Here is a 27641-nt window from a genome sequence, read left to right on the forward strand (position 1 = left end):
TCAAGCACCTATATTTGTAAAGCATTGTTTGCCAATAGGTGACACTCATCCAGCTCTTCCAAGAGCTGTCACTCCATACTCTGTCTGCCTCACTGGACCTGTGCATTCCTGTTACTCTGCAAGCTTTCAGGCTGGGAGTAGGATGTAAGGTTACTGTTCTCCTAAGCTTACAGCCCATCTCGTTTGCCTTTGGAAGAAATCCAAAGCAATTTCCCCATAAGTCTAGAACCTCTACTTAATGACTCTCTAATCACCCTTTTGAAGCCAGTCTTCTGAAAATGGGTAATATGAGTTGATAGTTACTGATAGTTACTGACCTCTTTCTGCTATTTTTTTTATAATTCCAGCCTGGCTGTGTCTAATATCTGTTTAAAATGTGGTGATATTTACGGCCTTTTGTCAGCTTTGAGGCATTCGCCAAAATTCTAACACAACCAGATAACTCCTATTCAATTGGTTACAAATAAATCTGGCTCTGAGTTTCCTTGGCAAGCCAGTAAATCATGTCTTTGACCTCAACAGCCTATGACTAAGACTCTATTTCCCTTTATATACATAGACTACCAATGCCATGAGTCGCTAATGATTAATTGCATATTTGTGTAGCAAAGTCAAACATTTTATAAACTATTACTCAGATGTGAAGAAAAAAAAAAAGTATCTTTATTTTCCATATCTGGTCTAATTTCTCCCCCAGCCCCAAAGTAGAGCAGGATAACAGAGCCGACCAGAGGCCGATGAGGATCCACAGGACACTCCACTGCATACAGTTCTGAGGTTGACTCTTTCCTTCCATGAAGTCTCATAAACTCCTGCTCACACAAAATCCTCTGGGGAAAGGAGAAGAGAGCATTTACTCAAAAGAGCTTGTTTCAATTTGAAACGGAATGGTTCAACCAGAAGAGACTGAGCTACCTGTCATCAGCACGTTTGAGCACCACCACAGCCCCCAGTCTGGTTCCCAGTTCAACTGAAACACAGTTTTCATTAAGTGTTTCCTGAATGCATGGAGATAATGGAGGCAGCAAACACAATAACTTGAAAGCACAGTGTCCATCAGAATTCAAGTTAATGATGGTTTCTTAAGTTGGACGTCTGATCTTTTTAAGCTTTCACATCATCATTTTCAGAGACTAGTATTAATTTAATATTAAAAGCAGCTCTAATATTAGCCCAAAAAAGTCCATGTTTGCTCTTCTCCTTGGGCCATTCCAAATAAGTTCTCTGGGCCATGAGAGCCCTCAGCTTGTGATACTTGCCAGGAATGCTGTCCTGTGGAATGGGATCCAGCAAGATCAGGATTAAGTTATTAGATCCTTCATGGAAGAGATTGTGGTGGGCAAAGTAGAGTTCATAATGGCACCACTCACTCTGGACAAAGTTGGGAGACAAAACAAAGATGCACTTGTAACTTTTCTCAATGCAGTTTATGATATTTTCCACGATGCTCTTGCCGGGAACAAAGTTTCTCTCATGGAGACAAATTCTTATATCTTCTTTTTCTAGGTTTGGTATTAACTCATTCTTCACCCAGGCAGAATCATGTTCACTGTATGAAATAAAAGCATGGAACTGGACAGTTCTTTGGAGTTCTTCTAAGGGTACATTCCTAGCCCTGCGCCGGGTCTGGGTCCACTGACACACCATCCTGAGATACCAGGGCAGATCCAAGTAGATACAGAGGGCAGTCACGGTAACAGCCAATACCAGCCCAGGGACCCCAATGGTGACAATCAGCAGAGCTGTGTTGCAGGATAATGGAGATACATGGAAGTCCTTTAGTGGGGTTCCCTTATAGCTTTCTGGATAATCACACTTATAAGAATCAGGCCAACCCTCTACCACTTCACCTGATACTTGGCCTACACTTCGGATAAAGTCTCTTAACTCACATGTACATTGGAATGGATTGTTCCCTGCTTTTAGGGACCTAATCTTCTGGCAGCTCTGGAAGAAATCAGCTGATGGGTTGGAGACTGAATTATAGTCAATGATCAGTACGGAAAGGCTGCTAAAGGTACCACATCCAGGAAGGTGGGCTAAAGAATTGGAAGCAACATTGAGTTCTTGCAAAGTTTCTAGACTGGTGACATCTTTAGGGATGCTCCTTATTCTGTTATTGTGGAGATCAAGAACCTTGACCCTGGGAGGTAAACATCTGAAAACAGAGTCAGTAAGTATATTTGAAGATAAATTTAACACCACTATACTCCCAACCCAAGTGCAATTTCCATCATGTCTATCATATTCCAAAGAATTCCAGCTAACATCCAGTATTTCCAAAGAGAGCATATCCTTAGTCATGAGACCTACTTTGAAAAGGTCTTTTAATTCATTCTTTTGTAGAATAAGTGTCTCCAATCTAACTAAAGTGTGGCAATTTTGAAAAACACTATCTGTGAAAATATTCTGGGTGAAGTTCAAAAATGTAAATGTGCTTGGTTTCTGAGGACAAAGCATGTGTACAAAAGGTGTGTCTGATATGGTTAACATCGTAACAGTCATCTCAGAAAACACTGTGTATAATGCTGTCTGTGAAAAAATAAAAACTCTGTTTATAATATGTTCTATATTCAGTGCTTTCAATGTTGTTTCATGATAAGTAAAAACTTCTTCATTGATGCTTTCAACTATTGTTAAATTGTAAATATTGAGATATTCTACAGGTTTGGGCCAAAGGAATTGAAAAACTCCAACCAAACATTTCCAAGTTGTTTCCATATGGTTTAGGGTAAAATTCAGTAAGGTTGGCCCTCTAGTGAGTTCTGACAAAAATTTAATTAAAACTTGACAGTTGTCATCATTCAATTTAATATTAGTCAGTTGTAACCACCCTAAACTATTCACTGATATGTTCACTTGGACAGAGAAGAAGCTATTTGGGTGAAAAACAAGGTGAAGTTCCTTTGTATTCAGAATTTGAAGACTTTCTTTCTCATTTTCTTTCACAAAATAACCTTCCAAATCCAGAAGGATGCGACTTAGGTGCAAGTGAGCAATTGGTAGTAGATCTAATTGCTGTAACTTTGTAGCACTTAATCCTAAGAAATTCAGTTGAGTCAAGTTGCCAAATTCCTTACAGATGGGCAGGGCATCAAAGTCATTGAATGAGAGGTCTAAATGCTTGAGACTTGTAGTGATCGGATGACAGGATATCTTCTGCAACCAATTGTGAGATAAATCCAAATATTCCAAATCCTGGTTGAACTTGAAAATACTAATATCAAGGTACTGGATTCTATTATGGGAAAGTCTCAAAACTTTCAGCCCTGAGAGAAAGCCGATGTCAGAGAGGTGAAGCTCAGATATGTAGTTTTGAGACATATCTAAGACTTTGGTTTTTGGTGGCAGGTCTTTGCGAACACGAATAAGGCCTATTTTTGACATGTCCACCACAAATTCACTTTCATCAGAGAAATGGATTATGGTTCCAAATACTAAGGTCAGGATGTAAACAAAATGAAGGTTTCTGACAGCAGATTCTTTGCCTTTGGTCATGATGTTGAAGTGGCTATCCCCTAGAGGGTTGTTGCTGTTCTTCAGAACATCTTGCTATGAATCCAAATTCTAGAAATATAATATACATTAAGATGTATAAAGATTGTATGACTGCTCTCAAACCTCAGCTTACTAAACACAAAATCTCAATGAGTTCTTCATTCATTATCAGAATCATTTCTGTCCCCATAATTTAATGTGTTATTTTTTCCAGTTATACAAGTTGCTTGTGCCAGGAAAGGCAATACAGACCTTGTTAGCAAAGAATTGTAGTTGTGTGTTATAACCTGTCTGGTGGCTTTCTGAGGGGTCCACTCAGGAGTGCGCCTTTGTTTCACCCCATCCAACTCAGAACTTTCCCAGGGCTGCAGTAGCCTCCTGGACAGTGTTTCGAAAACCTTTAAAGGCACAAACACTAGCCACAGCCACCTGGAGCAAGGGATAAGATATGGGGCAGGCAGCAGACACACCAGAAAGCCAGAGAAGGAGGAAGCTGGGAAAGGAGATACATGGGAGAAAAAAGACTCTAGAAATCTCCATGTATCCCAGGTAATCTAGAGGCCATACACATGCCCAGGGCTGGATGCATGCTCAGAGAAGACCTGAGAAAATCCTAAACATTCACCTCTGATTGGCTTTTAGGCTCTGTGCAAGCAGAAAGTAAAAGCTAAGGCAGAGTTGTAAACAGCCTGGATAAGCACTGAGGAAGTGCTTCAAAACAGCCAATCTGCAAAGATCAGGTGTTTTTTGTTTTGTTTTGTTTTGGTTTGGTTTTTTTTCTCCAGATGTTTAAGAACATCTCTGTCAAACCACTAGCTGACCACTAAGCCAATGGAACAGAGAATTCAATGGCCACACACAAGAAGGAATACAGTCTTTACAAAAATAGTTTAGAAACATCACCAAACAGATAAACAACCACATCCCACAGCAAGCAGCAACAACAAACCCTGGGAAAGTGGAGAATCTGAGTTACCACATCCTAATATTTCCAGAGTTACCACGTTATAATATTCAAAATGTCTGACTGAAGTAAAAGAACTATGAGGCATGCAGAGAAATAAAAAAGTATTGTTCATTCATAGGAAAAAAAAAATTAAAAGAACAAAGTTAGAGAACTGACACTACCCAACTTCAAGTCTTACATAAAGCTATAGCAATCAAGACAGTGTGGTATTGGTGAAAGAATGGACAGATAGATCAACTGTCCAGCATAGCGAGCTCAAAAATAAACCCATCCAAATACAGTCAACTGATCTTTTACAAGGGAGCAAAGACAATTCAGTGAAGACAGGATAGTCTTTTTAACAAATAGTGCTGGAAGAACTAGACATTCCACATGCAAAAAAAAAAAAAAAAAAAAAAAAAGGTCTAGCTCAAAACGGACCATAGACCTAAATGTAAAATACAAAACTATAAAACTTCTAGAGGTTAGTATAGGAGAAAATCTAGGTAACCTTGAATTTGGCAATGACTTTTAGACACAACATCAAAAGTACAATCCATGAAAGAAAAAAATGTTAAGTTGGACTTCATTAAAATTAAAATTTTCTGCTTTGCAATTAAGAAAATGAAAAGACAAGCCACAGACTGGGAGAAAACATTTGCAAAGCACATATCTGTTAAAGAACTTGTATCCAAAATAAATGAAGAACTCAAGCTCAACAGGAAAATAAACAACACAATTTAAAAATGAGCAAAAGATCTGAACAGACATTTCACCAAAGAAGATATACAAATGGCAAATAAGGACATGAAAAGATACTCAATACCATATGTCATTAGGGAATTGCAAGTTAAAACAATGAGGAACTACTACATACCTGTTAGATTGGCCAAACAATCCTGAAACAACATCAAATGTTGGTGAGGATATGGAGCAACTGGAACTTTCATTCATTATTGAAATTCAAAATGGTTCAGATACTTTGGAAGACAGTCTGACAGTTTCTTACAAAGCTAAACATAGTCTTACCATATGAGCCAGCAATCACACTCCTAGATATTTACCCAAATGAACTGAAAATCTATATCCACACAAAACCCTGCACATGAGGGTTTCCCTGGTGGTGCAGTGGTTGAGAATCCGCCTGCCGATGCAGGGGACACGGGTTCGTGCCCCAGTCTGGGAAGATCCCACATGCCATGGAGCAGCTAGGTCCGTGAGCCATGGCCACTGAGCCTGCGCGTCCAGAGCCTGTGCTCCGCAATGGGAGAGGCCACAACAGTGAGAGGCCCACGTACTGCAAAAAAAAAAAAAAAAAAAACCTGCACGTGGATGTTGATAGAAGCTTTATTCATAACTGCCCCAAACTGAAAGCAACAAGATGTCTTTCAATAGGTAAAAAGATAAACAAGCTGTGGTACATCCATCCAATGGATTATTATTCAGCAATAAAAAGGAGTGAGCTGTCAAGCCATGGAGGAACCAAAATGCGATTGCTAAGTGAGGAAGCCAATCAGAAAAGGCTACCAACTGTATGATTCCAACTCTCTGACATTCTGGAAAAGGCAAAACTAAAGAGACATTAAAGATCAGTGGTTGACAGAGGCTGGGGGAGTGGGGGATGAATAGGCAGAGTATAGAGGACTTTTAGGGTAATGAAACTATTCCATGTGATTTTGTAATGGTGGATATATGACCATATGCATTTGTCAAACCTACAGAACTATGCAACACAAAGACTGAATCCTAATGTAAAGTATAGACTTTAGTTAATAATATATCATTATTGGTTCATCAATTATAACACATATACCACACTAATGCAAAATGTTATAATAAGGAAAATTGTGTGCAGTGGAAAGGGAGTATATGGGAACTCTCCAGCCCATTTACTCAAATTTTCTGTAAACCGAAAACTGCTCTAAAAAATAAAGTCTATTAGGGCTTCCCTGGTGGCGCAGTGGTTGAGAGTCCGCCTGCTGATGCAGGGGAGGCGGGTTCGTGCCCTGGTCTGGGAGGATCCCACATGCCACGGAGCGGCTGGGCCCGTGAGCCATGGCCGCTGGGCCTGCGCGTCTGGAGCCTGTGCTCCGCGACGGGAGAGGCCACAGTGGTGAGAGGCCCGCGTACCGCAAAAAAACCAAAACAAAACAAAACAAATTATAAATAAATAAATAAATAAAGTCTATTTTTAAAAAGGAGAAGAAAAGTCAATAGAAATGGTACCCAAGGAAGCACAGACATTGATTTGCTAGACAAAAACTTTAAATCAACTGTCTTAAAAGTTAACTACATGACTACGGTCTCTTTTCATTGGACTCAGAATACTTTATTGCTCTTTCAAAGGGCAGTCCTCTTATCCCCTCAAAATGTTTTACCCGTCAGTCAGTTTGATCATCTAAAATTGTACAAAATGGTATGCAAGGAGCTATTGCCAAAAACTACAAGACAGGGCTTCCCTGGTGGCGCAGTGGTTGAGGGTCCACCTGCCAATGCAGGGGACACGGGTTCGTGCCCCGGTCCAGGAAGATCCCACATGCCTCGGAGTGGCTGGGCCCGTGAGCCATGGCCGCTGAGCCTGCGCATCTGGAGTCTGTGCTCCTCAACGGGAGAGGCCACAACAGTGAGAGGCCCGCGTATCACAAAAAACAACAACAAAAAAAAAACTACAAGACATTCTCACGAGTCTACACCAGTATTCAATTTGGTACTACGCTCAGCCATCTGCTGCAACCAGTGACCCCTCATGGGTGAAGGGTTAACAAACTCATTTCTCTCCTTCTCCATGGACTAATCTGATCTAACTCTTTTCTGGAAACCTGATACAGGGAGAATGTCAGCTGTGTTATCAGGAAGAATCACTTATGATAAAAGTGACCATTGAGGGGCTTCCCTGGTGGTGCAGTGGTTAAGAATCCGCCTGCAAATGCAGGGAACATGGGTTCGATCCCTTGTCTGGGAATAGCCCACATGCCGTGGAGCATCTAAGCCCGCGCGCCACAACTACTGAAGCCCACGCGCCTAGAGCCTGTGCTCCACAATGAGAGAAGCCAACGCAATAAGAAGCCCACGCACCACAACAAAGAGTAGCCCAGCTCACCACAACTAGAGAAAGCCCGTGCACAGCAACAAAGACCCAACACAGCCAAAAATAAAAACAAATAAATAAATTTATTTTTTTAAAAATGACCATTGAACGGTAAATAGCATCCAGGCTGAAAGGACTGCGTATGAACTATAAATACCAAGTAGGAAACCTGAGCTCTATTTCCTCTCCTGTATCTTCCTGAGTAAACTGGGACCAAGTGTGGCCTATTAGCACTTGTGCGTCTGAATGTTCAGATGAGCCTGAGAGGGCCTCCTGGTGGGCACTGCAGAGTCATGCCAGCAGTAGGCTAGACCTTCAGATCCTCAACTCAATTTGGCCAAAACAACATGAGATGAAAAGGATGGGGAGGAAGGTGGTTGACAAGTCCCTGAGGCCTGGTTGGAAGGCCCATCTCCCTGTAGCTTGATGGCTAAATCTCTATGGCATAAGACAGGGGATAAATCCTCTTGTGAGGGTAGATGAGGATAGGAATGAGGCCAAGTTTGTGTTACAAGGAAGAACTACTTATACTCTTTACCTCCATGAATTGGACCTCAACAAAACCAGCTGTAGCTGGGCTGGCAGAGAGGATACTACCGTTCATGGAGCCATTTGAGAAGATATGATTAATACAGGCCAAGCCGGGCATTGATGACCATTGTGAGGTGGAAGCAGATTCACCAGCCCACAGACATCATGCTTGTGACTGAGACAAAGGGGTGGAACTAAAATTGTGCAAAAGGTCAAGCAAGAAGCCAGTCCCAGAAATTCAGACACACATTCGTGAGTCTACGCCACTTCAGCTCTGATCTGCACAGAAAAACATCTATGAGCCCCAGCAGGGAACAAAAGCTGGCCAGGACACACCAGGATCCACAGCCACCTAATTCCCTCAGCAGCATCCTGAGAGCAGCAGTGGCAGCTGTGATGGTCACAGGGCAGCCTCCTGCACCTACATTGGAGTGTCCATACCACATCTGCCTGGAACCACCTATAGGCAGAGGTTAGAAGTGCTTCACAGACTGGTGAGGGTCCGTTGAGATAACACATATACTCTGCTCTTTCCAGTCACAGGATTTTTTTTTTAGTTGCAGGATCTCATTTTTGGACACAATTCTCATAAACATGGAAATACGTTTTTCCCTTTCACATTAGACCAGAAGCAACAAATTCAGAGAGGCAGGATTCGGCACTTGATAATCTGAAATCATCAAGTTCCTACAGTTGACACACTGATAAAACAGGAGAAGATGGAGAAATATTAAAAAGTGCACTAAAGAAATTGGAAGGCACTTCAGGATAAAGCTGCTGTATGTAAGACAAAAGTCTTCCCAGAGCCCAGAAAGTCTCACTGTACTACAATGGATTACAAGACATTGCCTCTCAGGACAATGATGCTGAGTGAATGAGAAAAGATTACCTGGCTGAGGGGAGGAGGCAGGTGTATGCACCCATGGACTCAATATCTGCTACCAAGACAAAGGGCTAGAACTTCGAGGTTTGCTCAACCCCATTTAGGATCTGATCTCCACAAAAAAGCATCTAGGAGGCCCCAGGGGACAAGAGCAGGCAACAGTGTCCTGTGTAGCAGGAATAACTGAGAACAGATTTTGACTACTTGTTGTTGTTCAGTTTTATTAACAAAAGGATCCACTGTTCATCACTTGAGGGCACACGGAAATAGCAAAATAGTTAAGAGATGAATAGTTTTAACTAGTCATACTTTGGAAGAGTAAAAACTCTTCTGGGTTGGGGAAATTTCATTACAAAATGGCATATAGTAGTTAAAAGTCCCTCCCAGCTCCTCCAATAAAGCATTTCCCATCTGCCCATCAAAACACCCAGAAAACACAGAAACTCTCAAAAACCCACCTTGTCACAAAAACCAAAGAAGGATGGAAAATTAATGGCCGGATCCAAAAGTATTTACACTCATGAAGAAATATCTGGAGCTGTATTAAGGAAAACCTGGCATACTCAAGCTTTGTTTCAGGAAAACAGATTCCCTTCTAAAAGGTAGGAAAGAATTTTGTCCCTCTACCTGTTTGTCTCTGATTCAAACACCAAGGATAAGTAACAACCAGGCAATTAAGTAGCATTTCTTTTACCCCAATGCTACTGATGTTAGTAGGTCAGAATACTGAGTTTTCCTTCTACAGACCACCCCCCCCCCCCAGCTCTCCAAGATTTCTACACCTAGTCAGTGATGGACATTATCAGGTAAGAACTGAGCAAGAAGCACTATCACCACTCCTATTCAACACAGTACTGAAAGTCCTAGCCAGGGCAATTAGGCAAGAAAAAGAAATAAAGGTGTCCAAATTGGAAAATAAGAAGTAAAATTATCTCTGTTTGCAAATGATATGATTTTATATGTAGAGAATCCTAAAGATTCCACCAAAAAGCTGTTAGAATAAACAAATTCAGTAAGTTGCAGGATACAAAACCAACATACAAAATTAGTTGTGTTTCTATATGCTAACAACAAACTATATGAAAAAGAAATAAAACAATCCCATTTACAAATGCAAGAAAAATAATAAATTTAACCAAGGAGGTGAAAGACCTGTACACTGAAAACTATAAGGAATTGATGAAAGAAATTGAAGAAGACACAAATAAATGGAAAGATATGCCATGTTCATGGATTAGAAGACTTAATATTGTTAAAATGTCCACACCACCCAAAGCCATCTATAGATTCAGTGCAATCCCTAACAAATTCCAAAGGCATTTTCCACAGAAATGAAAAAAAAAATCCTAAAATTCATATGGAGCCACAAAAGACCCTGAATAGCCAAACAAGCCTGAGACAGGCTTGAGGCATCACACTTCCTGGTTTCAAAACATATTACAAAGCTATAGTAATCAAAACAGTATAAATTTAGCATAAAAACAGACACACAGACCAATGGAGCAAAATCAAGAGCTGAGAACTAAGCTCACACATAAATGGTCAACTAATATTTGGCAAGAGAGTCAAGAAGACTCAATGTGGAAAGGGTTATCTCTCCAATAAATGGTGTTTGGAAAAGTGGATAAGCATATGCAAAAGAATGCAATTGAACCTGTGTCTTACCCCACTCACAAAAATTTACTCCAAATGGATTAAAGACTTAACTGTAAGATCTGAAACCATAAAACTCCTAGAAAAACTAGTAGGAGAAAAGCTCCCTGACTTTGGTCTTGGAAATGATTTTTTTTGGATCTGGCAACAAATGCAAAAATAAACAAATGAGGCTACATCAAACTAAAAATCCTCATGCACAGCAACAGAAACAATCAACAAAATGAAAAATCACCAACAGAATAGGAGAAAATATAAACCATTTTATCTGGTAAGGGGTTAATATCCAAAATATGTAAGGAACTCATACAACTCAATAGTGAAAACAAAACAAAAACTTAAATAATTTTATTTTAAAATGGGCAGAAGACCTAAATAGACATTTTTTCCAAAGAAGATATACAGATGGCCAACAGGTACATGAAGAAATGCTCAACATCACGAATCATCAGGGAAATGCAAATCAAAATCACAATGAGATATCACCTCACACCTATTAGAATGGTTATTCTCAAAAAGACAAGAGATAACAAATGTTGGCAAGGATGTGGAGAAAAGGGAACCCTTGTGCACTGTTGGTGGGAATGTAAATTGGTGCAGCCACTATGGAAAACAGTATGGAGGTCCCTCAAAAAATCAAAAATAGAACTACCATGTGATCTAGTAATCCCACTTATTGGTATTTATCTGAAGGAAATGAAATAACTATCTCAAAGATAGTGCACCCCCATGTTCATTCCAGCATTATTCCCAATAGCCAAGACATGGAAACAACCTAAGTGTCTATCAGCAGGTGAATGGGTAAAGAAAATGTGGTGCAGACACACAGTGGAATATTATGCAGCCATAAAAAGAAGGAAATACTGCCATTTGTGACAACATGAGTGGATCTTGAGGGCATTATGCTAAGTGAAAGTAAGTCAGTCAGAGAAAGACAAATACTGTATAATCTCACTTATATGTGGGATCTAAAAAAGCCAAACTCATAGAACAGAGAATAGAAAGTTAGTGGCCAGGAAACAGAGGAAATGGGGAGATGTTAGTCAAAGGCTACAAGCTTCCAGATGTAAGATGAATGGGGTCTAGGGATCCAATATGCAGCCTGAGGACTACAGTTAACAAGACTGTATAATATACTTGAAAATTGCTAAGAGAGTAGATCATACATATTATTACCACACACACACAAAAAGGTGTGTGTGATGGATGTGGATAACAAACCTTATTGTGGTAATCATTTTGCAATATACATGTATCAAATTGTCACATTGTAGACCTTAGACTTACACAGTGTTGTATGCCAATTATATCTCAATAACGCTGAAAAATAAAAAGAACTGGGCAAGAGGTAAGGAGGGATTTGAGGGGGTATATTTCATTCTGAATGGTGTAAGACATACAACAATACTTGTAAATGGGGCAGAAATAAGAACTTTAGCAAGTGTATTCATCAGAAATTGCAGTTTGTATGTATAATACTCCATTAGGTCAAAGTATCAGAGAATTGGGCAATGAGAATAAGAGAAGCTACTGTTTAATACTGGTTAAAACAAATAGCTCACAATGAAAATACAACAGATAAGGACACCTATGCAATGAATAACATTGCATCAAAATTTACAAAGTAACAATGCTGAAAACATAAGGAGACATTGATAATGAAAGTAATATATTTCTCTGGGTCTTAGTTAGATCAAGTAGCAAAAAAATAAACATATATGGAGGGTTTGAATAAAATAATTAATAAAGGATTTAATAGAGACTTATAAACTTTGACCCTACAAAAAGAGAATATTTTATATCTAAGGGCCAGGGTTCATGGAACATTTGCTAAAATTGTTTCTTAGGTCAAATAAATTTTAAAACAAATACCCCAAAGCAGAAATTCATAAAGTCGTATTTCTGACTACAAAATAAACTTTTAAGATCACTTTTTAAAATGTTATAAATATGTTCTGGATCAAGAAAATCACATTTTCAATTATAAACATTAAAAATGATGAGAGTCAACAGGGTGATATGCACATGCGCTAGCCACCGCCTCTTGCTCTAAATCCCCAAAATAATGAAATACACACACACACACACACACACACACACTTAAAAGCAGAAAGGGAAGTCTTTAGGGGAGCTGAAACTAAGAGAAGTCTCTGAAATCCACAAGCAGATTGGACTACGATAGACAGAATAGTAGCCTCCCAGAGATGTCCACTTCCTAATCTCAGAACTTGTAAATATGCTGTTACATGGAGAAAGGGATTAAAAGTTGCAGGTAGTATTAAGATTGTTAATCAGCTGACCTTAAAATTTACTCAGGTGGGCCCAATGTAATCAAAGTATCCTTAAAAGTGGAAAAGGGAGGCAGAAGAGGTCAGAGTGATGTGATATGAGAAGGACGTGACCTTTCTTGAGGAAGAGGGCCATGAGCCAAGATATGCAAGCAGCCTCTAGAAGCTCAGAAAGGCAAGTAAGTGGATTCTCCTGTAGAGCCTCCAGAAGCAATGCAGCCTTGCCAACACTTTAAACCCAATAAGACCTATGTTGGACTACTAGCCTACGGAACTGTAAGATGATAAAGTGTGTTTTTCAAGCCTCTAAGTTGTGGTAATTTGTTACAGCAGCAATATAGAATTAATACAGACTAGTTTGGTCTAACCGCCCAACAAGCAGGCTGTGAAAACAGATCAACAAGCAGTTTTACATGGAGCCTCAAGCACAATTTGGGTTGCACAAACAAGAAGCATGACACTTTTACAAAGCAAACCCTGTGATAGAAAGGAACCAGACTCAAGATACAACAGACATTAACACCCAAGGAGACAGAGATAAAAGAGAATAGGCATTTTAATAGATAGAGATCCTCAGAGAGGTAAGACTCTAAAAAAGAATGGAGTAGGAATCATGAAAATTAAAAACTTAATAACTGAAATGGAAAACTCGTTGGATGAGTTGAACTGCAAAGTGGCACTGCTGATGTGAGCATGAGTGAGATAGAAGACCAAGAAGAGGAATTTTCCCAAAATACAGTCCAAGAGGCCAAAGAGATTAAATATATGAAAGAAATGCTAAAAGATGTGGAAGACAGATCCACTATATGAATTACTAAAGGATAGACTCTATCCTCTGAAAGAGAAACTGACTCAAAAAAAAAAAAAAAATTGGGAATCAAGAAGGAATACTTTGCAAAAAAAAGTAGAAAATTTATTGCTAAGTCCCAATAAGGATTGATGACAAAAATTTTAATAACAATCTGGAATTTAAATTGCCAATGATAACAAGGGAGTTAGTGGATAGTGGAGGGAGAGGGAGAGAGTGGACTGAAAGCATGTAAAGATCCTTGCCTGACTGAGAAGAAGCTATAGATACCAATTAACTCAAGATTCTGTTAGAAAAATATAAGCTTAAGTATGTGTATTATAAAATTAAGAGTATGTATATTATTAAAATATAAATAAAAGAGATAAATTCCAATTATTTGGTAGTAGGGAGAAGATCAGATTGAAGAAAACCTAATCAATCTTGCTCTATGCTGAAGGGATAATACATTGTGATTAATTTGGATGTTTCTGGGACTGTAAGCATGACTTATTATTAGCAAATCTATGACAATAATACAGCAGTGGATAAAAGGAAAGAAAAACAGAAGAGCATCTCCATAGATATTAAAAATTCACTTGATAAAATTCAGCATTCATCTTTGACTAAAAACATGTTAATTAAAGTATACATTTAAAAGATACTTTTAAAACATGATAGGGCTTCCCTGGTGGCACAGTGGTTGAGAGTCCGCCTGCCGATGGACGGGACGCGGGTTTGTGCCCCGGTCCGGGAAGATCCCACATGCTGCGGAGCGGCTGGGCCCGTGAGCCGTGGCCGCTGAGCCTGCGCGTTCGGAGCCTGTGCTCCGCAACGGGAGAGGCCACAACAGTGAGAGGCCCGCGTACCGAAAAAAAAAAAAAAAAAAAAACTTGATAAAGAATATATCAAGTATCTGACTTAAACCAATATCCCACCCCCAAAGCATTTCCATGAAAGTCAATATCAAGGATGCCCACTATTATTTAACACTGTTCTAGAAGTTCTAGTCATTGTAAGTAAGGGGTGAAAATGAGAGACAGAAATATTGGAATGGAGGAAATAAAATTATCATTATTTTTAGATTATGTGATTGTCAATGTGGAAAATCCAAGAGAAGTAATTAAAAAACTGTTAGAACCAGTAAAAGAGTACAATAAAGGGGCCAGTACAAAAATATTTTTTTAAAAAGAAATCTGTCCAAAAATAGCAGATTGTTCAAATAAATTATGGTATCTCCATATAATTAAATATTACTGTGTGGCCTTTAAAAATAATGAAAATCTAATTCCATGGAAAATTGCTCACTATATATATGTGACAAAAAGTAGCTTATTTATAAAATGTGCAGCAGTTAATATGTACACATGCATATGGAAAAATTAATAAGATACATACCAAGATATTAACAGTGATGATCTCTATCTGGTAAAATTTTAAGCGGAGGGGTTATTTTCCTTTTAGTTGTTACCTATATTTTTCAAATTTTGGACATTTAAAATTAAGTAGATCACGTGATTTGCTCAGAAAATTTATCCCCCCAAAATCAATAGTCAATAATATGAATAACATCCAGTCACATAAAAATCATATTAAATCAAAATAGTGTATAATATCTAAATGAAACTTGTGATATTGGACTGAATCTCAACTTAGACAGAACTGCTGTAAACGTTACTTGAGTATCAAGGGGAGAAAGGATTTTAAGAGGGACCAGGTATTAGATTCTATTAAGAAATAAATGTTAATTTTTGATAATGTTATTTGGCTATGTTAGGAAAATGTACTTTTTTTAGAAATACAGAATGAAGCATTTAGAGGTGAATTATTAGCACGCCTATAATTTAAGATATTTAAGTATAAAAAGATAAAGTGAATCAAATGGGAATTTTTTTCTTAAATATTTTTTTAAAGGCATGATTATTTTCACCTACCAAATTGGGAAAATTCAAAAATATAGTACCCAGTGTTGGCAGGTGGGACTAAAATAAGAACTCTCACTTACTGCTGGCAGGAATGAAAAATTAGTACATTTGTGAAAGGCAATTTGGTCCCATGTATAAATTCCTTAAAAATATGCTTACCCTTATTTTAGCAATTCCACTTCTCAGAATTTTCTTCTAAAGGAATACACATAAAAATATTACTATGAGGTTGCTCATGAAGATGAAAAATTGAAAAAAATCATAATGACTAGTAGAGAAAATTGTTTAATCAGTTATGGTACACCCATACCACGGAATAGCATGCAGCCTCAAATACTGCACTTCGGAAAAAAAATTTCTATGACATAATGTTAAGTGGACAAAAGAATACAAAATCGTGTGTGCAGTAGGACTCTAGTTTTGTTAAATATGATTAAAACCTGACATGTACAAAAAGCCTAGGGGAAAAAAAGAATGGAAAGAAATATACAAAATGCTAACTGGTTATCTCTAGATCTCTAACTCATAGATGAATTTATATTTCCAAAATTTCTAATTTTGAACATGTTTTATAAGTTGAAAGGCTTGTCTGGAAATATAGCTAATATAAAATTATCTATATTTAAAGAAATATAATACACTTGCATTTGTGTGGAGAGAGAGAGAGGGAGAGCTTCTTCCACGTGACAGACAATTGACATCCGTGAGTGAGAACCCACTCAGAGGTCTCTGGATGGTGTCTGTGTTCAGGGGACTGAAACTTAGCCACTACATAGGGAAGTTGATAAGCTTCCTGTATATCACCCTGCCTCCAAAACACAAATATTCCTCCCCGATCATTTATGTCCTCAAGCGTTTCCTAGTGTTTACATTTAAGCCAGGAGCTTCTCTATTTAAGAAAAAAAAAAATATGGAGGGGGGGAAAACGGAGACGAGAGAGCGGAAGATTACAGAGGTCACAACTTTTTTTTTTTAAAGGAAGTGTAAGAGATAAAAGGTAAAAGGTTTTTTGTTTTGTTTTTTTTCTTTAATGCATCAAATGAAAGGTGTGGGTGGGGGAGACAGAGGGAAGAAGCTCTATATCAAGAAAGAAAATGAAAAAAAAGGGGGCTTTCCTGGTGGCACAGTGGTTGAGAGTCCGCCTGCCGATGCAGGTGACACGGGTTTGTGCCCCGGTCTGGGAAGATCCCACATGCCGCGGAGCGGCTGAGCCCGTGAGCCATGGCCGCTGAGCCTGTGCATCCGGAGCCTGTGCTCCGCAACGGGAGAGGCCACAACAGTGAGAGGCCCGCGTACCGCAAAAAAAAAAAAAAAAAGAAAAAGAAAAAAAGAAAGAAAGAAAATGATGGATAGGAGCTATGAAAATAAAAACTACGAAAAAGGAAAGACCGGTAAAACGTGCAATTCCATAATCAAATCAACAAATATGCAAGAGAAATACTATTTTATTTGTCAAAGTTTAGGTGAGAATGTTGAAAAAGGCAAGTTCTGGGCTAGTCCCCGCCACTTCCTCCATTTAATAAATGTTTATTCAGAGTGTACTATGTGCCAGAACTGCCCCAGACGTCCAGTGCTGGGGATATAAATACGAATAGCAAAGGCATAATCCCTGCTTTCAAAAGCTTATAAATTAGTGACAGACACAAATAAACAATTATAGAACCATGTGACAGGAAGGATCAAACACTCACGTCTGTGGTAAAAATACATAACATGTGATAGGCGCCATATCAGCGGCAGAAACAACTGTAAACCTTACTGAAAACAAGGAAATAGGGAAAGGTGAAAAGAAAAAATGTAGTAGACAAAAACAGAAGAAATAACATCAGTTAGTTTTTTCCTTAACTATGACAAGTGCTAGCTATTTTTATATCTTTCAAGATAGCCATATCTTTATCTTTCTTGTCTAATAAAAAGAACGCTTGCAACATTAAAAAAAAACCACCTTAAAATCATTTTGCAAAAACTTAAAAGAAACTTTACCTATTTCCTATACAATCGTTAGCATTTTCTTGCTTATTTGAAGTAATTATTCCATAATTTGAAAAAGCCACAAAGGCTTCTTACTTACCAAGATTTCTTTCTCAGAAGAAGGGAAAATAACTTCTAAATGCACGGAAAAATAAGTGCTTGACAAAATGCAAGTCCTTAGTTCAAGTAAAGCAATACCATAAAGACGGTTTGCGCCACCTGTCGGACATTACTGGAATTACCCCTGCACATGAATTTCCCCTTCAAAGGTCCTGAGCAAAGCATGTGGTCAGTAGGGTTTTCTGGGCTACAGATTAAAACAGTAATCAAATTTCTTAATTCATATGATGACACAGCTTATGACAATTTCAGTATGAAGAAAAATGTTTTTCTAAGGTGATATTTATCTGTAAAAGTTTGCAGTCTGAATGTTAAATTGTCACCACAATGGAAAGTTATTGAACTTTGCCTGTTTTATCACCATTTTTAATATTTTCAATATAATTGTAACTACCATGATCAATCAGTTTTGAAGCATTATTTTAGCTGGATGGGATACTTTAAAATAAAATGAACTTAGGTTCAAGAATTGGTTTTTAAAAAATCAACTTTTAAGGAAAGTTTAGTAGTTACCACATCCGGGGGAAATTACATCCTGTTTCTCCATGTTCTGACCAACATTTGGTATTGTTAGATGTTTTCATTTTTAATTCTAAAATAATAAATGCCACTGAGATCCTGCAAGACTAATTAAAAATCAATTTTCTAAAGGCCATTTAGAATAATTTTAGAACAATATCAACAAAGCTTGATGATACAAAAAGAGGATGTCTGATTAACCAGATACTTCAGGCAGCCAGGATACCCTGTTCCCAAGACTTTCCCTTAACTGAGGTTCTGTAAAGAACTGAACATATGAGTTAAATAATCATTCTATAATTAATCCCACTGTTTGGCATTATTTCATCGTTAAAAAAACAAGTTAAGACTGTACAGTCTGACCCACGACAAAGTTGGACATCAGGGTTAGAATCACTTCTGCTTTCACGGGGAAGGAAAGGCCAACTTCTTACTATACATTCTTACTCATCAAACATAACAGGAAGCCTTCACAGGCCTGGGGAGGGTCAACAAGCAGTGGCTGGATCTCTGCTGAATGAGCAGAGGAGACGGCTAGAGTGGAGTGGGTGCCTGTGACCCTGGGAAACCAGCTTTGTGAAACAGGCAGAAGAGAAAGGAACCAGCTATGGGTTTGAGGGAATTTCAAACAACACTGAGCCAAAGTCTTTAAGAAATAAGCACACATACATGGCTGCAGATTTGGTCACATCACACAGTGACAAAATGTTTATGAGCATTTGGTCACAAACGCTCATTAGGGTATTGCACAATAATGCTGGTTTTCGGGAACAAAGAGGCTATTCTTGTTGAGGCTGTTAGAATTCTGAGAAATGTCTTTAAGGAGATGAGAAAACCCACAAAAATCAGGTAATATGCAAGATGGCATGGCAGTGGAACAAACAAACAGACAGTGCTGGGCAGAAGTCCTCCAAATGCCATGTCCTAGCTGTATGGCCTTGGGCACGTGGCTTAACCTCAAAGACTCCATTTATTCATCCACAAAATGGGAGTGCTTGTGACTTTTTTGGGAAGATAATAAATAAAAAGTGTCTGGAATAGTGATTTCCATAGAAGACAAGTCATTATAGTAAGGAGTTTTAGAATTCTATGCAAGCCTCACATTTTTTATGCTGAGGTGGACAGACTATGAAATGAAGAAAAGCAAAGGGCAGAAGAGTATGGAGAGTGTTTCAGCATTTGCATAAAATCCGGTCCCTCAGACACCTGCACAGGTTATCTTCTTGCCAGGAGTAAGGCACACACAGAGGAGAGACACACACACACAGAGAAAGGAACAGGCCAGGTGAAAACAGAGGCAGAGGTTGGAATTCTGCAGCCACAAGCCAAGGAATGCCCGGAATCACCAGTACCTAGCAGCCCTGCCAGCACCTTGATTTTGGACTTCCAGCCTCCAAAAGTGTAAGAGAATAAATTTCTCTTGTTCTAAGCCACCTGATTTGTGGGAATTTGTTATGGCAGCCACAGGCATCTAACACAAGGGTCTACATACTTATGCTGACATCTGCATAAAAATCTTTTTTTCTGAGGGGATACTTAAGAAACTGTTACCTTTGAGCCAAAGAACCAAGGGAGGGAGATATTTTTACTCATCATTTTATGCTCTTTTGTCCTGTTTGATTTTTTTTTTTTTTTACTATGTACATGCATTACTTTTATTTTTAAAAAATAAAATAGCATTATAGTGGGATAAGTAAAATAGTCTAAAGCCAGCAAATATACTGTCCCCATACAAACAGAAGCAAGACATTACTTTAATGATTTTTGTTCTTTAAAAAAACTTCTCTTTCCCTGGAAAATCAATTAAAAAATCAATTGCCTACGAATAGGTTTGAAACAAGTTATATAAAAATGATCAGCATCATAAAATATACAAACCACTAGAAATGAAATTGATAACTTAGATATTAAATATTAATACCAAAATCTTCCGCTGAATTAAAAAGAAAAAACAAAACACATTCCAGAAGATACTTGTAACACATATAACCACAAAAGGATTAATATCTGAAATATATAAAGAATTCCTACAAATCATTAATAAAATGGCTAACAAACCCAATGGGGGTGGGGGTAGGAATTAGCAAAGGATATAATCAAATGGATAACAGGATAACATTAAGACAACCAGGAGACACCATTGTATACCCCTGGGATGGACAAAAATTAAAACATCTAATGATAGCAAGTGTTGGTCACAATGTGAGGAAACAGGACCTCTTACACATGTCCAGAGATTCTGACTTAAATAGTCCAGGATGGGGCCAGACATCAGTATTATTTTGAAAGCTCTTCAGGTGATTCCACTCCAACCCAGTGAGGATCAGGGCGCCCTGAGACCTAAACGCCATCCTGAACACCGCTCCCTCTTGTGGTCCCTAGTGGTCTCCAGTGGTCCCTCTTTTCCTCACACCTCAGGGCCTGGAGGTGATGTAGGTTTCCCTGACTCTCACTGCTACTTCCAGATCACTGTTCTTCCCTCCAGCCCTTGAAACCTACCCCTCCTGGTTGCAGTCATCCACAGGCCCATCACTCCCTCATTCATTGAGTATTTTTGCACCATTCACTGTCTGAGTCTAACACCACCACTGTCATAATTCTAGTGATTTCAGTAGCTATGTAGAGATTCTTTCATTCCCCTGGCTTCTTAGTTCTTTGATATTCTCTCTTCTAATGAGCTTGTCCTGAAACCTACCTCAGCCATGCATTCCCTTATTGTACCCTACATATTATTATTACCAATGGCTGTGCTCTCTCCATAACCTCTCTTGCCAGCATCCCGCTTTTCAACTAGCGCCTCTAACTCTTTCTCTCAGATGCCATCAATTCCTCAGTCCCATTGCACTGGACTGAAAGATCATGGTCCACCCTTTTGATCATCTCTCTGAATTCACCCTCAGCTACCTTACTCCTCTCTCCTCAACCCAGGTTAAATCCAACTCGCCACTGGACTATATTGAGCCTGACCAGCTGAACATAGTTGGAGAAAATACACACCTATGTTGACTGTCTCACTTGAAATTCATGACTGGATCCCAACCTCAAGAGGGAGAAGCCATTCTACTATCCTTTTTGCTCCCCTTCCTTAGCCCATTCACTCTCACTGTCATACACATCCTCCTCTTATGCTTCCAACACCTCCTTTCCTTCCTCACTTTCAGCTGCTGATGCTTCATTTTTCAGGAAGAAAATAAATGCAGCCAGAAGAGCATTTCCACATCTTCCCTCCAAAATTCTACTAGTGCCTACTTGTCCCTGTTCTATCTGTGCTTTCCTCTGTTCTCCTGAATGAACTCTCTGTGTCGAGCCAATTCCTCCCCATTAAGCACTGAACCTCACTCCTGCTTATCTACTCAAGGAAATCCCTTTACAATTATCCTCTCTACATTGCATCATCATTTTTTTTTGCTCTGATGTATGATTCCAATTAGCATATAATGGTACAATTTCTCTCATAGTAAAAAACAAAACCCTCCTCTGAACCCACAACCTCTTCCTCTCTGCTCCTCTTTGCACTAAAAATCCTTGAAAAAGTTGTTTTACTCACTAACTGCAATTATTCTCCTCCCATCTTCTCAAATCCTCTCTCTCTCTCCCTCTCTCTCTCTCTCTCTCTCTCTCTCTCTCTCTCTATATATATATATATATATATATTCTTTTTCATATTCTTTTCCATTATGGTTTATTACAGGATAATGAATACAGTTCCCTGTGCTATACAGTAGGACTTGTTGTTTACCTATTTTATATAACTCCTAATTTATCCCTCCCCCACCCCCTTTCCCCTTTGGTAACATAAATTTGTTTTCTGTGTCTGTGAGTCTGTTTCTGTTTCATAAATAAGTTCATCTGTATCATATTTTAGATGCCACATATAAGTGATATCATATGGTATCTGTTCTTCTCTTTCTAACTTACTTCACTTAGTATGATAATCTCTAGGTCCATCCACCATCTACCTCAAACCCCAAACCTGTCCCTTTTGCATCCTTCCTCATCTCAGTAAATGATACTTCTATTCTTGCAGGCTAAATTCCTTGGAGTAATTTGAGACTTCTTTCTTTTCGCTCAAACTCCACACCCAATCCATGAGCAAATTTTGTTGAGTTTTTCTTTAAATTATATCCACAAGCAAAACCGCTCTCAGGCCCTCTACCACTCCCACGTGGCCAAACCATCAATTCCCTCACGTGGGTAACTGCAGTGGACCCCTAATTGGTCTATCTGGCTCTACCTTTCCCTCCATCCCCCCCAACCCCATCCCAACCCAATTAAAATCATGGCACACTCCTACTCAAAAGCTGTAAGGATTCCCTTGCCACTCAAAGCATAAGCCAAATCCCTACCATGGTTTGCAAGGCACTGCCTGGTCTGCCCCATCTCTCAGTCTTCAGTGCCTCTGTGGCCTCATTTCCTTCCGCTCTGCCCCATCCTCCCTCTGCTCCAGCCACACTGGCCATCTTACCATGCTGTGAGCACACCAAGCATGCTCCCACACTGCTCCTGCTGTTCCCCCTGCCTGAAACTGTCCCCACATATCGCCGTTGTTCACTCCCTCACTTCCTTAAAGTCTACACTGAAGTGTCGCTTTATCTGCAGGGCCTTCCCTGACCACAGCTGCTCCCACCCATCATTCCCTAGACCCTATAGACTATATTCTGCTTTATTCCACCACCTTGCACATTATCTAGTTAGGATCTATCTGCCTTGTGACAGAATATAAATTCTTGGAGGGCAGGACTTTGCTCTGCTCCTTATATCATCCTTAGTACCTAGATCAGTTTTAGGTACGTAGCGCACTCTCAAAAAAATTTTGTTTAGGGGCTTCCCTGGTGGTGCAGTGGTTGAGAGTCCACCTGCCGATGCAGGGGACACGGGTTCGTGCCCCGGTCCGAGAAGATCCCACATGCTGCAGAGCGGCTGGGCCCGTGAGCCATGGCCACTGAGCCTGCGCGTCCGGAGCCTGTGCTCCGCAACGGGAGGGGCCACAACAGTGACAGGCCCGCGTACAGCAAAGAAAAAATTAAAAAAATAAAAAAAAATTTTGTTTAATGAATGGTTGGGACCACAGTGTAGAACGATTTCATAATATCTAGTGATGGTCAACTGGCTATTCCATTTCTAGCCTGGGATACAAGAAAACATATACAAAGTTGACCATAGCAGCTCTATATGCAATATAGTAGATAGCACTATATTGGCATTCAGCACATGTAACAACATGTAATAGTGAAACATGAAACACACTAAATGTCCATTGTGTGGGGAATGGATATATGTGGCACATTCATACAATGGAATCCCATGAAGACTTAAAAATGCATGTACTGGAGCTACATGTATGAATATGAATGATTCTCAAAAATATAATGTTGAGTAAATAAGTGTACAGGATGTTATTTATAACATTTTAAAACACTGAAAAACAATTTTATATAGTGTTGATGAATGAGGATATGTGCAGCCAAATGTAATAGAACTATGGGTGGGAAGGATGCACAACAACCTCAGGACACTCGTTACCGTTACCTCTGGAGAAGGTGGAGACCAGGAGGAACAGGGTTCAAACATATCTGTAACTTTTTTCTTTTTAAAAGAAGGTTCTAAAATAAATGTGGCAAAAAATAAGATTTGTTAAATCTACATATTTTCATACCATTCTCTACTTTTCCTCACACACATAAGTATTTGTCATATTTTTCCCAACCTGGGTTCTTGGACTCTTTAATCAATAGAAATTGCTAAGAGACCAGACGAGGAATTCAGGCAAGGCTTTATGGGGACTCGTGCTGCAGCACGAGGGATTGAAAACAAGTAACAGGTGCCCTTGCTCGAGCCCCAAGGTGGGTGAGCTGGTCCCTTAAATGGGGTGAGGGTGAGGGCAGATTGGTGGGTTGGGCTGGAGGGTGGCTTAGGTCATTTGCCTACCCCCTTGGTGGTGCTGCATGCAGGGATCATGCTCAGGACCCTGCTTTTGCTCCTGGCACTTCAAAAGTGGCAGTTGGGTTTTGGCTTTTTTGTATCTTATTGTTCATATTTTGCCCCAACTGCACATGCATGCAGCTATCTTTAGTCCCTCATAGTTTCTTTGTATTCTGTTGCTTGAGGAGACATGTGTCCAGGTACAAGCAGTGCAGGAAAGGGTCCCAGGTCCCAGGTCCCAGCCTGGCTCAATATTATTCTCTAGTTTTCTATATATTTTAACTACTCCTGAGTTTTTTAAATAAAAATTGCTTACATTGCCAAAAATTAAAGTTTTGAAATAAACCAGGTGGGCTTGAAGCAGCAACATTTGAGTAAAAGGGCATAATTAGCAGTTGGCAACAAAACCTGTTGCTTGATTGATAGTTTCTTATTGTAAAGATACAGTTTCGGTCAAAGGAGAAAGAAAACTGGATAAACCTACCTAAGGAGACAAAAGACCTGTACTCCTAAAACTATAAAACTGATGAAAGAAATCGAAGATGACACAAACAGATAGAAAGATATACCATGTTGTATATACCATTGATTGGAAGAATCAATATTGTCAAAATGACTATACTATCCAAGGCAATCTACAGATTCAATATTATCCCTATAAAATTACCAATGGCATTTTTCACAGATCTAGAACAAAAATTTTTTAAAATTTGTATGGAGACACAGAAGGCCCTGAATAGCCAAAGCAATTTTGAGAAAGATAAACGGAGCTGGAGGAATTAGGCTCCCTGACTTCAGACTATACTACAAAGCTATAGTCATCAAAACAGTATGGTACTGGCACAAAAACAGAAATATACATCAATGGAACAGGATAGAAAGCCCAGTAATAAACCCACTCACCTATGGCCAATTAATCTACAACAAAGGAGGAAAGACTATACAATGGAGGAAAGACAGTCTCTTCAATAAATGGTGCTGGGAAAATTGAACAGCTACATGTAAAATAAAAAAAGAAATTAGAACATTCTTTAACACCATACACAAAAATAAGCTCAAAATGGATTAAAAACCTAAATGTAAGGCCAGATACTATAAAACTCTTAGAGGAAAACATAGGCAGAACACTTTGACATAAATTGCAGCAATATCTTTTTCAAGCCATCTCCTAGAGTAATGGAAATAAAAACAAAAATAAACAAATGGGAACTAGTTAAACTCAAAAGCTTTTGCACAGCAAAGGAAACCATAAACAAAATGAAAAGACAACCCACAGAATGGGAGAAAATATGTGCAAATGATACAACCAACAAGGGACTAGTCTCCAAAATTTACAAACAGTTCATGTGCCTCAATATCAAAAAAACAAACAACCCAGTCAAAAACTTAGCAGAAGACCTAAATAGACATTTCTCCAAAGAAGACATACAGATGACCAAGAGGCACATGAAAAGATGCTCAACATCACTAATTATTAGAGAAATGCAAATCAAAACTACAATGAGATATCACCTCACACCAGTCAGAATGGTGTTAAAAATCTAAAGATAATAAATGCTGGAGAGGGTGTGGATAAAAGGGAACCCTTCTACACTGTTAGTGGGAATGTAAATTGGTGCAGCCACTATGGAAAACAGTATGGAGGTTCCTTAAAAAACTAAAAATAGAGTTACCATATGATCCAGCAATCCCATTCTTTTGCATATATTCATAGAAAACTCTAATTCAAAAAAAATACATGCACCCCAATGTTCATAGCAACATTATTTACAAGAGCCAAGACATGGAAACAACCCAAATGTCCATCAACAGATGAATGGATAAAGAAGATGTGGTACATATATACAATGGAATATTACTCAGCCATTAAAAAGAATGAAATAATGCCATTTGCAGCAACATGGATGGACCTGGAGATTATCATACTAAGTGAAGGAAGAGAAAGACAGATATGATATTGCTTATATATGGAATCTTAAAAAAAATGATACAAGTGAAGTTATTTACAAAACAGAAACAGACTCACAGACTTAGAGAACGAACTTATGGTTACCAGGGGGGAAGAGTGGTGGGAGATACATTAGGAGTTTGGGATTGACATGTACACACTGCTATATTTAAAATAGATAACCAGCAAGGACCTACTGCATAGCACAGGGAACTCTGCTCAATATTCTGTAATAACCTAAATGGGAAAAGAATTTGAAAAAGAATAGATACATGTATATGTACAACTGAAACTAACACAACATTGTTAATCAACTGTACTCCAATATAAAATTTAAATTAAATTTAAAAACAAGGGGAGGGGGTTTCCCTGGTGGCACAGTGGTTGAGAGTCCGCCTGCCGATGCAGGGGACACGGGTTCATGCCCCGGTCCGGGAAGATCCCACATGCCGCAGAGCGGCTGGGCCCGGGAGCCATGGCCGCTGAGCCTGCCCATCTAGATGGAGCCTATGCTCCGCAATGGGAGAGGCCACAACAGTGAGAGGCTCGCGTACCGCAAAAAAAAAAAAAAAAACACAAAGGGAGGAATGCCTGATAGGGCTGTTGCCTTTCAGCAGGGCAAGGAGGGGCAGGTGTGGCAAAGGTATTTGCTATGCCCTAGGCAGGCACAGAAGTCACAGGCAATGGTGTTTGTGTCTGTGGTACACCAAAACACACCTGTCACACCTGGAATACAATTTGCTAACACTCACAATGGCAGAACTCAGAAAGAATCACTGTTTTTAAAATTAAATTTTCCTTAAACTTTATACAAAAAATTACAATACACATACATATTCACAAGAATAGGCTTATACTATATACACACTTTTGTAAGCTTCCCTTGCTCTCAACTTAATATTCGGCTATGGCCCGCCTTCCTTCCATATCAACAAATTGGACGTACAGTTATAGTTAATGACTACAGCATGTCCGATTGTTTTAAGTTACCATAGTTTACTTCACCAATCTTTTTACTGGGGGACAGATTATTTCCGCGTTATTTTCCCCGGCATAAACAACCACAATAAACATCCTTGGACATACATATTTGTACATTTGACTGTTTACTTAGTACAATTCGCAGATGTGGAATTCCTGGGCCAAAGCTAATACATTTGAATTTTGATCCGCATTTCTAAACTGGCCTTCTAGAAAGTATTTTTATTCGGTTGATTGGTTTTAAATCAAATTACACTCCCACAAACAGAGTAAGACAAAGCTGTTTAAAGCACCACCAGGGGATCGCAAACTCTTACTGAACTTGAGCGGCCCCTTCTCGGTGAAACTGTCTGCGGTGTTTCCTGGGCGCTTTTAAAGGAAGGAAAGGGATCCGGAGAACCCCGAGTCCCGCCCTGGGTGGGGGTGGGCGCCCCTCCAGTTCACCCGGAGGCGCAAAGCCACAAAAGCCCAGTTCCCCAAGCTTGGTCTGAAGCGCGCCCGCGACCCCCGCAGCCTGAGGAAAGAGGTGCCCGGGACTTCCGCCGCGCTCTGGGCTGGGGCGGGGTCACGGGGGGCGGGGC

At 39.3% G+C, this 27641-nt stretch overlaps 2 protein-coding genes across 8 annotated transcripts in view; both read right to left on the bottom strand.

The window, feature by feature from the left end:
* Positions 1-27603, bottom strand: part of TLR1 (toll like receptor 1) — a 43811-nt gene extending 16208 nt beyond the window's left edge. Inside the window, exon 1 of one of the 4 annotated variants that reach the window (XM_073805155.1) lies at positions 27383-27603. The gene's annotated coding sequence lies outside the window, so the exon portion shown is untranslated. Of the gene's footprint in view, positions 1-17670; positions 17756-27377 lie in introns of those variants that run through there. The other 3 variants (XM_033856927.2, XM_033856930.2, XM_033856928.2) reach the window with 3 other exon arrangements.
* On the bottom strand, positions 642-27510 carry TLR6 (toll like receptor 6). 4 transcript variants are annotated; one of them, XR_012331961.1, is made up of 2 exons: positions 916-4818; positions 642-830 (listed from the first exon to the last, which is right to left on the bottom strand). XR_012331961.1 is itself a non-coding variant. In XM_073805152.1 (2 exons), exon 2 carries the CDS (start codon positions 3496-3498, stop codon positions 1105-1107), a length of 2394 nt encoding a protein of 797 aa, XP_073661253.1. In that variant the 5' UTR covers positions 3499-3567; positions 27378-27510; the 3' UTR covers positions 642-1104. The 4 variants fall into 4 exon arrangements, 3 of the variants coding, with proteins under 3 accessions (XP_073661253.1, XP_019783907.2, XP_019783906.2); XM_073805152.1 differs by adding an exon at positions 27378-27510 and having other exon boundaries at positions 642-3567; XM_019928348.3 differs by adding an exon at positions 17671-17755 and having other exon boundaries at positions 642-3567.
* Positions 27604-27641: the final 38 nt, after the last annotated feature.

Source organism: Tursiops truncatus, chromosome 5 (assembly GCF_011762595.2).
Source record: "Tursiops truncatus isolate mTurTru1 chromosome 5, mTurTru1.mat.Y, whole genome shotgun sequence".
Lineage (NCBI taxonomy): Eukaryota > Metazoa > Chordata > Mammalia > Artiodactyla > Delphinidae > Tursiops > Tursiops truncatus.